Source organism: Grampus griseus (assembly GCF_964374135.1).
Source record: "Grampus griseus genome assembly, chromosome: 17".
Lineage (NCBI taxonomy): Eukaryota > Metazoa > Chordata > Mammalia > Artiodactyla > Delphinidae > Grampus > Grampus griseus.
Genome location: NC_139011.1, coordinates 41,843,389 through 41,856,297, shown reverse-complemented (window position 1 = coordinate 41,856,297; position 12,909 = coordinate 41,843,389). Strand labels below are relative to the sequence as shown.

Genomic DNA, 12,909 nt, shown 5'->3' with positions numbered 1-12,909 from the left:
ATAAAATAAATAAATTTATTTTAAAAATAATCAGATGAAACCTGTTTCTCAGCTGCCATTGGAAATTTTGCAATGTTGCTCTGATTGTCCAACTATTCATGTACACTAAGAGAGATGTTGTGTATTAACAATCTTTCTTTCCTCCAAACCCCGGGGGCTTTCAACCCTCTGGAGAGCTTGCCTGTGCAAGTTTCCACAGCATGAACTTCTTTCCTGGAGCGTGGAAGAAAGCTCTGTGTTGAGTGCTGCATGCATACCAAGGCAAATAAAAACTCATTCCATCGCCCATCAGTGTTTTTCTCGATGTTCTTTTGACAACTCACCATTGATTTTGGAAACTTCCCAGTCTTTTTGTAAGCTTTCACTGCCAAGGGAAAATGTAAAGTGTCGACCCCGAAATAACTGCTGATCATCATCGGTGGCCTCGAAAATGAGACTTCCGGGTGCTTTCGGGGGATAGCAGAAGAACAAGCCTGTGTACTCCTTGACCAGCCGCGGGGGGTTGTCGTTCACGTCCGTGAGGGTCAGGTGGAATTGCGCCACGGAGCTCAAGGAGGATCCGCCTAAGGAATTGAATCATTGAAATATGGTATCTGCTTTCTCATTCTCCTCTCAATAAGAAAGGATATTTCCTTTTCTTTAAAAAAATATTTACAATTCAGACCTAGTTTCATTTTCTGCTTAGAAAGTCTTGATAATAATAAGAACTATGTGCTAACATTTTATATACATTACTTCAAAACAACACTGGTGTACATTTACAGATGAGAAGACTGAGGTTCAGAGAAGTTGTGTGACTTGCCCAAGGTCACATAGCAGTAGAGAGGCTTCCAACCCAGGGGATCTGACTCTAGAGCCCACACCTTTAATCGCTCAACACTGACTTAGGCATGTTCGTTAAGTTTTCTAAAGGCATGTTCGTTAAGTTTTCTAAGGCTCATTTCTTCAGCTGTAAAACGTGACTTTATGAGGATCTGACATGTATTCTTAGAAAATTGTACAGAGCTGTACAAATGTTATTTGCTGTGGTGTCCTGGAGAAAATTTTGACCTCTGTAGCCTGAACAATTGGTAACTGTGTGATCATGGGCAAGTTACTTCTCAGTACCTTGGTTTCTTCATACATCAAATATGGTCAATAATAGTACCTATCCCATAGTGTTGTATGAGGTGTAAGTGCTTAGAACAGGACGGTCAGTACAACGTAAACACTTACTGTTCTCATTCTCCCTGATGTTTCTACAATTTCTGACTCAGACCTGCTTCAATTCCAGTAAACACTACTTGCCTACTTTTCTTGTCGGCTGTCTCCCTAACCAAAGGAGGAAGTCATTTCATCAATGTGTGTCATTTCAGGGCCAACAACTGCAAACAGAGCAGGGTTTTGAACCCTGGTTTCGATTCATGAAACTTCTAAAATGTGAGAGCCTTTAGGACACATCCAAAGCGAAGTGCTGACCCCACAGTACATTTTAGCCGAAGGCACAGCACAAAGGCTTAGCCAGAAACTTCCTGCTGATTAAATCAGGAACTTTTAAATTGAGAGTTAAATTTATGGAGTGTGATAGTGGTATGTGCTAGAAAGAAGCACATCAACTAGAAGTAAGAGAGAGAGCCAGTCCCCGACCTGCCTCAGCGAGGCCCGTCCACTCACACACCACCATTCCAAGTTCGACACACGCTTCTGCATGTCTGCCCTCACTGGTTTAACGTGCCTGCAGCACTTTTGTTTTTCTTCATCTTTTCACACACAGGGACCATTTTCATGATTCCCACCTATTGGAATGTTCCGCATTCCAGCTCCCAACCCTGGGCTTCACGTTTTGAAAGTTTCCTTCTTTGGTATAAAACTATATTTATTTAGTCATAATCTGTTCAACTCTAATTTTTTGGTAAGCCAGGCAGATATATTTATTGTCTAATTCGAGGCTCTGACCAGCATAAGATCAACAGAATCCCGACTCCAAGTTGGAAAATTCCATTTAAACGTAAAGAAACTCAGTGTTTTAATCACGAGCCTTATCACTGGTAAGCATAATATTCCTGTGAGTTTATTTTTATAGCTATCTAAGATTCAAACATCCTTGGCTCATCTTTATAATAAATCTTTCCTTTCAAAAGTTCACCTGGTTTCATCAAAACAGATATCCAGGGCCACCCAAATCTACCAAATCAGAATCTGCAAGGTGAATTCCTATCTGTATGGAACAAGCTCCCGGGTGATTCTGGCATATATGAAGTTGAAAACATTGAACAAAACATTTTATGCTTCAAAAGGATGAGACCTCGGTCACTGCAATTTAAGCCTGAAGGAGCAAGTAATAGTCTAGGTAGGCAGGTCAGTGGTTTGACCCTGCTCCCTGGAGAAACCCACAGCCACTTTGGAGGAAGGGAGGTAGCTCAGTGGGGACACAGGAACCTTCCTAGAAGCTGTGGTCCCTTCAGGACACCACAGAGTGAGCAGCAGCCCTGAAGCCTAGCCAGCCTCCGGGTGCATCCCTGCCTGAAAGAGCCCTGCTACCGGGCACGGGGGTTCTCATCTTGAACAAAGCCGAGAAGGTGTGAGCACTTCTCTCCACTTTTTTACCCTTTTCATTTTTCCACTGTAAGATATTCTGACAATTTGACCCAGTTTCCCACCCACCTCACCCTCCTTCCCATTTCTACTGATGTAGCCCCTAATCATTTGTGTTACCTTTTATTTATTATTATTTTTAATTTATGTATCTATTTCGGCTCACCTACTTCTGTTGCCACCACTTGTACCCGATACAGACTTTCAGCTTCCCTGTCCAGCGGAGCCACACTAAAGATCTCGCCGGTGACGGGGTCAATTTTTAGCCAACCTCTCTTGTCACCTCTTAGTGAATAACTTTAGTAAGAGAAAAGAGCAAAAGGAAGCCCACATTACTCTGCAGGAAAATGTAAAGATAGTTTATGCATCACTATGCTATTATATCAGCACTATCCCTTGCATATTACTGACAACATATTTAAAGAAACATGATCTAATATCATTACTGCTTTATTTGCAAACCATCTGCCTTCAAAGGGAGGATTTGTTCATCCTTACAAAGTGGTTTTTGTACTTGTTTTAAAACAAAAGGTATCGTCACAAACTCTAGCAGAAAAAAAGTTAAACTTTTCTGGCAATCAAAGAATTTCAATTAAAACAACCTGGAATTATCTTTTAAAATTGATTAGCAAACCGCCCCCTCTCAGAAAACTTGAACACTCATTGGTGGAAATGTGTGAATGGGTGGATACTCAGAGGCTACTGGTGGGTGGCGCAGTGAATTCCTCATTCAGCAGACATCTATTGAGGGCTTAGCAAATATCATGCTGTGGACCAAGAGAGGAGATTACACAAAGGGATTCTAGGCCGGTGGAGGAGACAGACACAGAGACAGATAATTCCAGTAAAATGTGGTGAATACAAAGAGGCCATGTGGAATCCCAAATAAATTAAAGGGAATCAGAGAAGTCTTTCTGAAAGAGTAGATGTTAACTAAAGCAAGACAAAGAAGGATGCTTTAAGCAGAAGGAATTGTATGAACTAAGTCTGAGAGGCCAAGGAGTAGCTTAGGTTGTGGAGGCATCAGACGTTCCAGCAGTGGTGGGATAACATATCAATAGGACGCAGTGGATGGCAAAAGATGAAGCCAGAGGGATTGGAAAGAGCTGAAACATGAGAAGCAGTGGGCAGCCACGGAATGGTGGTAAGCAGGATGGTGACCTAGTCATGTTTGTGTCTTCAATGGAACTCATTGGTAGGTGTATGAAAGGTGAATTTGAGAGAGACAAGCCTAGAACCACGGGAAAACCAATTTCTATAGCCTTTTGGGAACAACACTTCAGAGCCATAAGGATGTCTATATCTTTAGGTCAAAGAATCCCACCTCTGGAAATGTTCTCCAAATAAAAAACAATTGAATAGAAGTTAAGAAAAAGAATTATATACATACATTCAAAACTTTTCTAGAATTTAAAAAAAAATACTGGAAGCAACCTACATGTCCAGTAGTAGGAGAATGATTAAGAAGTTATAATGCATTAGTTCAAATTAATTTTTCCCCAGTGTTAGAATATTCTATATGCCAAGCACTGTGTTAGGTTATGTGTATGGTCGGTGAATTAAAAATTCCTATGTAGTCGGGATTTCTGAGTGAGACAGACACCCGTTGGAAGGTTTTCAGAGGAGTCACATGATCTGATTTACTTTTTTAAAGACCCACACTCTGATTGCAGTGAATGGACTCAGGGAGGGGTGGAGGAGATGATTATGGTGACCTGGACCATTGCAGAAGTGGTGAGAAGCAGGTGGATGAAAGAATCGCTAATATTTACTGATACATTGGATTAGGAGCCACTGGGTGCTAATGGATTCTAAGTTTGTGGACCTGAAAGAAAGAAAAGAATTACATTGCTCAGGCTTTGGCAGCTTTGGAGTCATCCTTAATTCTTAACTGACTCATTACTAGCATTCGATCTATTGATTATTCCTCATTCATGAAGTACTTTTTTCATTTGTCTCTTACAGGACACTCCCTTTCTCAGTCTTCTTTCTCATCTTCCTGATTATAACTTAATAGTACATACGTTATATCTTTTCCTGGACCCATCTGAGGAATGATCTTAAATGCCTTTGTTTTCTCCACTCATAAACTCAAATTTTTACTCACTTGTCTCTGACTAATAACTTTCATAGCATTCTCATAAGGGAGATAGAAGCATTTGTTAAACAATACATGGTTGTTAAATTAGGAACATTTTGTGCCCCATCATAATTAGTGACTGATGTACAGAGCAGTATCTACACTATCCATACAGTACAACCCAAGTCTTCTTTCCTTTCTCATATTTGTCTTTCTTTTTTTTGTTTTTTTTTTTTGCGGTACGCGGGCCTCTCACTGTTGTGGCCTCTCCCGTTGCGGAGCACAGGCTCTGGACGCGCAGGCTCAGCGGCCATGGCTCACAGGCCCAGCCGCTCTGCGGCATGTGGGATCTTCCCGGACCGGGGCACGAACCCGTGTGCCCTGCATCGGCAGGCGGACTCTCAACCACTGCGCCACCAGGGAAGCCCTCATATTTGTCTTTATGAAAGTCGACAAGTGCTTGCAGAGCAAAACAGTAGGTGGGATCTTAGACAGACAATAAGAAAAAGGTCTTGGAACTGATTCCAATTGCCTAAATGATCGCTCAGTGGGAGGCAAAACTCCCCTTAAATGTTTAGAGGCACTTAAGGAATTGTCATTCATAACCACATGCATGGGTTTTAAGTCATGCTAAAATATCTGTCATGCCATGGACAGTAGGACTGATGTTCTACAATAGAAGCAAAAGATCCGGGTTCAAGTCCTATCTGTGTGCTTATTAACTAGATGATCTTAAAAAGGTTATAGATATTGATACAGATATGGATACATACATCTGTTATCTTAGAAAAATTAATTATCATTGCACATATTTAAGGCAAATCTGTGTGGGTTCTATTGCACAGAAAAAAAAAAAAAAAGATTGAGAATTGCTAAGGTAGAAAGAGTTACACATCTTGTTTAACCTTCTCAGCCCATGTACTCATCTCTCCAGGGCTGAGTTCTGGAATGAGTCTTGTTGCCCCAGACCTGCTCTCTGCAAAGCTGAGGCTCCTATACGACCCCCTTTGAGAAGATTCCCTTCACCTTGTCAGGTGGCTGAGTCTGCCGAGTCAGGTTTTTGCTTTATTCTTCTGTTTAGAACTCCAGTCCGCCTTAGGGGCTGGAACTCTTCCCCAGACCCTGGTCCCACGACTGGTCCAGACAGAGGGCCTAGCTTTGGACAGCCCAGTCTCTAGACCCCACCTCCTGAACTCACCAGCTCTCAGCTGGGACCTGCAGTAGGCAGTTTGGGGTGGAATCTGACCCGCTTCCCGCTTGCCCGAGCCTGGATTCTCACTGATGCCCCCCAGGGTACTGGCACCCTGCCAGTACCAAGGGCAGATTCACCAAGTGCACTGGGACATGGCCTCAGATTGCTGGCTGCTCCCTTAGGGGAGAGTCCTGGAGTCAGGCCAGCTTCTCTGCCCTTCCCAGCCCTTCCTCCTCCCCACCATCTGTGGTCACAGCGCACGGCTAGGCCTGCTCAGCACTGCTCTCCTCTACCTTATGTCCAGACCTTCCGGATCCTTGGCAGTCACGTTGCCCACTTTGGTGCCTTTAGCCACATCCTCTCTGACTTTTGCTTGGTATAGTTGTTGGGAAAATTGCGGTGCCTCATTCACATCTGTCACAGTAAGTCTGAATGTAGCAGAAGAGCTGGCATTGTACTGTACACCAAACACCAGAGGCTCCGGGTTTTCTGCTTGGAACACAATATTGTAAACATCTGCTGCTTCAAAATCAAGAGGCTGTGTAGGAGAAAAAAAGAAGGAAAATTAATTGGGGGATACTTAGCTCTCTTAAGATTCATTCCCTATGTTCCTTGAAAAAACGCTTACAGAGCAGCAGTTCTTAATCTAGTGTCAGCAAAAACTTACGTTTCAGGATAATAGAGCCATGGAAAAGTTTTTGCTGCAGGACTTCTCAGGACTTTTAATATGCTAATGTGTGTTCGGACTCTCCTAGAAGAGGAAATCAATGCAGCACTCCTCAAATTTATTAACCCTTGAGTAATTCATTCATTCAGCAGAAACTTACTGATTCTCTCAAGATGGTTCTCAGAAGTCATTGGGAAGTGCTTATGCAGAGATTTTCACATTGGTGGAGGATGATTTCCCAGAAACCTCAGGACTTAAACCTCAAAATAAAAGACTTTAAACTCATGGAGGGTGGGAGAGTTTAGCAGACACAATCAAGAGATCGATGGTCTGTTCTGGTTCAAGCCATGTCGGACAGGACCAGGAATGAAAATCAAGAAACTAATTTTGGTTTAGTTTGAGGAAGAATTTAACGGTTAGGGCTACCCAAAACAGAAAGAGTTGCTTCAAAAAGCAAGTTCCTAACTCTGGAAGCTTTCAAGAATAGGCTTAAACAGGGCTTCCCTGGTGGCGCAGTGGTTGAGAGTCCGCCTGCCGATGCAGGGGACACGGGTTCGTGCCCCGGTCTGGGAAGATCCCACATGCCACGGAGCGGCTGGGCCTATGAGCCATGGCCACTGAGCCTGCGCGTCTGGAGCCTGCGCGTCTGGAGCCTGCGCGTCTGGAGCCTGTGCTTCGCGACGGGGGAGCCCACAACAGTGAGAGGCCCGCGTACCGCAAAAAAAAAAGAATAGGCTTAAACAATACATGTCAGGCTAGCATAAAAGGACTTAAGTATCATTTAAGCAATTGTTTTTTTTTTAAAATATCACCCAAACAATTGGTTTACATTCTTTTAAGGTTCCTCTCAAGGCAGAATCCATAATTCTATGGGGAAAAAGTCCTAATCCTAGAGACCTGCTGAGGAACGAGACAGACCCTAAAGTAGGGCTTCTAAAGGGGAAAGAAAGGGTTTCCTGGGATCCATGAACTCCTAGAAACCAAAATCTAAATATTGCATTGTTAAAAAGAAACAGGAGGCCCAAAATGGGGTCACTTGTGCTAAACCCCATGTCAACAAACCCAATCTTAATACCTAACCTAATTACAGTCTCAACCCCTGCCCAGAAATGCAACCTTTAACCAATCAACCTGGAATTACCTCATCAGAACTAGTGAGGTAATCTGCCCAATAGGCCCTTTTGTTCCCTTTAGGAGGGCAACCTTGCCTGAAACAATGCATTCTTTGCTAATAATTTCCTTTTTCCACCTCCTTTCTGCCTTTAATAACCTCTCCTTTTCTACAGCTTGGCGGAGGTTCCTTCTATGTGCTAGATTCCTAATGCCCAATCCATTTAAAGTCAATTGGATCCTTAAATTTCCTCAGTTGAATTTTTGTTAACAAATTTGGTGGCAGTGGTGGGATTGAAGGAGACTTACAACAGCTTTGAGGACAACGAGAAACACAGGTGTGGTACCCCTCAAAAACTAAGTTCACTGTCCTTCTTGCCATTTCCAAGAGCTGGGGGTAAACCCCTCTGAGCTCCACTCTCTTTGTGTTTAGCTCCTGATCCACTTGGCTTTCCAGTCCAGGGCTCAGTGGGTCAACTTGAGCTGGCTGATGGTTCCATGCAGAATCTGAGTCCCTAGGCCTTGGTTCTGTCTGAAGTTCCCCTCGGTTGTATAGCATCCCTTTCCCTAGTTCCAGTCCACAGTCCCCATTTACTGGAATCTGTTGACTTAATCCATGCTGGGAATTGCTGATGGTGTACAACCTTCTCTTGGTTACCTCTGGTGTGTTAAGGTGTACATGTTTGTTTGTCTTATTTTGTGTAGATAAGGGCTATTGCTAGCAGAGATCTCAGAAGCCAAAAAAAAAAAAAAAAAAAAAAAAGCTGCAAAATTTGGTGGGTACAGATGGAGCATTTAAGGGCTGTTAGAATGCTCACCACCTAACTCAAAGACTCCTGTATTAGGATAAGTTGGTCATAGAACAGGCTAGATTGATACAGACCACCTGCCAACCTAAAGAAAATTTCTGTGCAACAAGGTACAATACATGGTAAAACAATGCACAATCCCCAAGTCAGTGGCACAGCCCTTTTAGGTATTAGTTCAGCATAGCTAATGGGATCCATAAACGCTGAAGAGTTAAGTGCACCACCTTCCAGCATACCTGCTTATTTTATGTCTAAAAGCTATGTCTCAGGAGCTATAAATACCTACAAAAAAATGGCCAAAATTTTACTAAAGACAACCTAGAATTTTGTGCATAAGAACTTGGCTTGGTAACCATCAGACTGAGGTCCCAAATATGGCTGAACGGAAAGTAATGGAAGTTGAACTCCATTTGCTGCTAAGGGTCCTAGCAAACGTTCCAATTAGATAAAAGCATTTAAGAATTGCACTTAGGGCTTCCCTGGTGGCGCAGTGGTTGAGAGTCCGCCTGCCGATGCAGGGGACACGGGTTCATGCCCTAGTCTGGGCAGATCCCACGTGCCACGGAGCGGCTGGGCCCGTGAGCCATGGCCGCTGAGCCTGCACGTCCGGAGCCTGTGCTCCGCAGCGGGAGAGACCACAACAGTGAGAGGCCCGCGTACCGAAAAAAAAAAAAAAGAATTGCACTTAAAATCAAGGAATACCTATTTTAATGGGCATGCAGAAGCCTCCAAAAGACTTAAAATTTCCAAAATAGTGTCATTGAAAATATCGTTGCAAAAGGCTAATAAAAAAGTAGAGATATAAAAGGTGCCCAAAAAAGACTGTAGGACTGACATAATTCCTACTGCTCCCCTCCATCCTCCTTTATTTGAATATTCATTCTGGTAATCTTCTGTCTGAATTGCCTCTCCACTCTGAAGAAACTATTAATTAGTTACCTTTTATTAATAAAATAAGAGCTTAGCTTGGCTTTCTGCCTACCTAGGGCAAGCAGGCTGTCAGTTTTTTCCTTTCACTATCTTTGGGAGTAACTCTGGATCCTAGAAAGGTAGTAACCTTTGCACCCTCTTTGAGGATACCTCTTGGGTCCATGGAGTTCTTTAATACTGCCAGAAACATTTACCATTTAAACAGGCTGAAAACTGACAGCTATTGATGATGTCATTTAGGTTTCAAACCAATTCCTTGAGGAATCAAGAGCAATTCTTTTCATCTTACAAATCTTTGCAAAACTAGATATGCAGCTCTAGAGGCGATTCAAAGTTCACCTATTCCTTTTACCAATCTCCAAACCGCCCCTATTTTATCTTAAAAGGCTTATAACTTGCATTCTTTCCCTGTGCCTCTGAGATGTAAATGTTAAAGTACAAACTTCAGGGAGGTAAGTTTTATCAGAAGAAAAACAAAAAGGGGAAAGGTCATTTGAAATTTAGGACCAAAAAAAGCAACTTAAATTCAACTCTTCTAATAACTAGTAAAACAGATGTGATAAGGTCTCTGCATCCGTCTGTATGTTCGTGTGTGTCTACATATACACGTGTTGCAGACGTATGGTATTGCTAAGACTCATTTACAAAAGAGTTCTATTTAGCTGGCTTAAACAAACAAGCATTTATATAAATGTAGTCTTCATAGAAAGTCTCAAAAATATAATAGAGGCTAATCCAAATGTTTTTCAGTTTTATATATTCTGGGAAAATATTTTATATCAAAGCTAATTTAAAGTTGCTGGTTTGATTAAAATAGAATGTGTCTAGAATTACACTGAATACAATACAGGCACACAAATTTTATTCTACATGAGTTTATTAGTCAAATAAGTTCATGTTATCTCTGTTACAAAGTTTGTCAGCAAAAAATTTAAAAAAAAAAGCTTATGGTGATGGTTGACTTTGTCTAATGTCTCATGAAGTTTTCGTGGGTAATCTAAACATAATAGTTCGGAGCAAGTGATTTAGATAGATGTAAGTGGGATAAGAGTTTTTAGGTAAATTTTTTCTGCAATAATTATATTTTATGGTATGTGTACTTAGTCTCTCTTTAATAACTTAACACCCTTAGCATTTTGCTAAATTAAATGATAGAAGTTCATTGAATATCTAGATCACTTCTAAATAATATAAAATACTAAAACATTAATTACTGAACGTAGATTTTTACCTACTTTTGGTTTCCTTTTGCAGAGGCACTAAAGACATTTGGCTCTATTAGTATATATGATTTTTGCCACATTAAAAATTTTACTATGAAGAAGCATGTATTTCTAAAAATTATGAAATGTATTCACAAATTTGCTAATCTAAAGAATGCTAGTGGAATAGTTCACAACTGCTTACTAAGTTTTCACTATAAATTAAGGTTTCTAAGGGTTAAGAATTCTAATATATGCAATATATAATATATATTATATATATAATATAATATGCAATATATAAAAATAATAAGAAACGACTTTGTATACAAGGAAAATTGGATATGTTTTTTGTTTTGGAGTTTTTTTTTTTTTTGGTTAAAAGGGTATGAAGTATGGAGATACATTTTGTTGAGGGAAATAAAAGTGATTTTGCTCTAAAGTAAAACTAGTTATTTCAAAATGGGAAGAAAAAAAAGGACAAACTATGGATATAGGAAGTTAAGAAGAATGAAAGAGAGAAACAGAAAAAGAGAGGGAAAATGAGGAAATCTTGTGTGGTCAAGTTGGCTAAAAATTAAATTGTTATTATAAGGGTTTTAAAATAAGCTTTAATACCAGTAGTATACTTATGTAAAACTAAAACTTAATTTTCTTTCCTCTGTTAAAAGGACAAAGTTTTATTAGATTTACTAATAAATGAGATCTACTCTTAATGAGAAATTTAAACAAAGTTTTTTCTTTATCTTTAAAATAACCTGCCTGGAAAGCAAAGATTTTGTGTTTTATCAAAATAATTTTTTGTGTTTTATATCTTTATTATCAGTCTTTGATTACTTAAGTAAACCGAGTCTTCTCAATATTAAAAGAGCAAAGTTTGGCTCAGAAGTATGTAACTTACTGCATTTGCTCTTGAAATCTTTTATTGTCACTTTGGATAATTAAGTGGATAATTAAGTATTGTTTTATAATGATCTGTGATCCTTTTTAGCCAAGTGTCCAAAACCTTCTGAATTTTTTGGCAAACTTCCCCAAATCAAATTCTAAGTGAAGTCTTTTTGACCTGGAAATAACTTTGGGATTTTCCATAGGGCCTTTGGAAAAATCAGAAAAGATTTCTTCTTTCTCCTTATAAAAAGAGAGATGTGACACTAATTAGGCTTATTTGATATGTTAAATTACATGGGAAAAATCATCAAACAAGTAATACTGTGCCTTCTTCATGTTATATTTGTATAGATACATGTTATAAGTGTTACAGAAATGGGATAAAATTCCTGGAAATCTATTATTTCCTGGTATGATGTTATCAGTCATAATTGTAATTATTATCTTAAACATTACATATTACAAAAATAACCAAATTTCCTTGTCAATTCCATTATAATGAATTCTCATCAGATCTTTAATAATGGGCATTTTAAGGATTTTGTCATTTACAGATAGTTAAATTTTTATTCTAATGCTTTTGCAAAAACGTTCCTACAAAATTGCTTCATCTTCAGAGAAATCCATAAAAAGGACTCTGACAGGTATTCTAGAATACAGGTTTCTGATCATTTTGTTGTTGTTTTTTTTTGCGGTACGCGGGCCTCTCACTCTTGTGGCCTCTTCCGTTGCGGAGCACAGGCTCCGGACGCGCAGGCTCAGCGGCCATGGCTCACGGGCCCAGCCACTCCGTGACATGTGGGATCTTCCCGGACCGGGGCACGAACCCGCGTCCCCTGCATCGGCAGGCGGACTCCCAACCACTGTGCCACCAGGGAAGCCCTCTGATCATTTTAAGATCATAAAACTAAACTGAGTAAGAATTTCCAGAACTAGTGGAAAAACTCGATTCAAACAGAGCAAGTATTAATTACATTGGATTAAATTAAATGAGGAGGATGATTGATTATAATTTGTATGACTTTTAAAACACTGCTGGTTCCTTAATGCTTTGGTTTTCCAGATTTAAAGAAATCTTTTCACTTAAGCAATCTATGACTTACAGCAATTGATACACTATACATTTGTAAACAAAAATGACATTTTTTTCTACATGATCTTTCCAGAATTTAGAAACTCTTAATGTATTCTTTTCATGGCAATATAGGTGGTCATTCACATAAGTTCAATAAGAATCTGTTCTCCTGTAATGGAACACAACTGGAAACACTGACCATATTACCAAGGCTTGGACTGAATTGTCACATTTGAGAGAGATGTACATAGACTCAGAGAGTACCTTGCTTCCAAGGTTCCAGCAAAGTAATCTTAAAAAGAGCTTATACAGTCAATCACTATTCTTGCTGCACTTATGTAAATAATCAAGGCAAATTTAATGCAAACAAATTAAGTTTTAG

The 12,909-nt window shown here is 40.0% G+C and overlaps 1 protein-coding gene across 1 annotated transcript in view; it reads right to left on the bottom strand.

Moving 5' to 3' along the window:
• Positions 1 to 12,909, bottom strand: part of CDH17 (cadherin 17) — a gene marked incomplete at both ends in the record, with an annotated part of 87,135 nt that overhangs the window by 9,357 nt on the left and 64,869 nt on the right. The window contains 3 exons of the mRNA XM_082674734.1: positions 324 to 563; positions 2,741 to 2,871; positions 6,140 to 6,384. Coding sequence (XP_082530860.1) covers positions 324 to 563; positions 2,741 to 2,871; positions 6,140 to 6,384 — 616 coding nt within the window. The remainder of the gene's footprint in view (positions 1 to 323; positions 564 to 2,740; positions 2,872 to 6,139; positions 6,385 to 12,909) is intronic.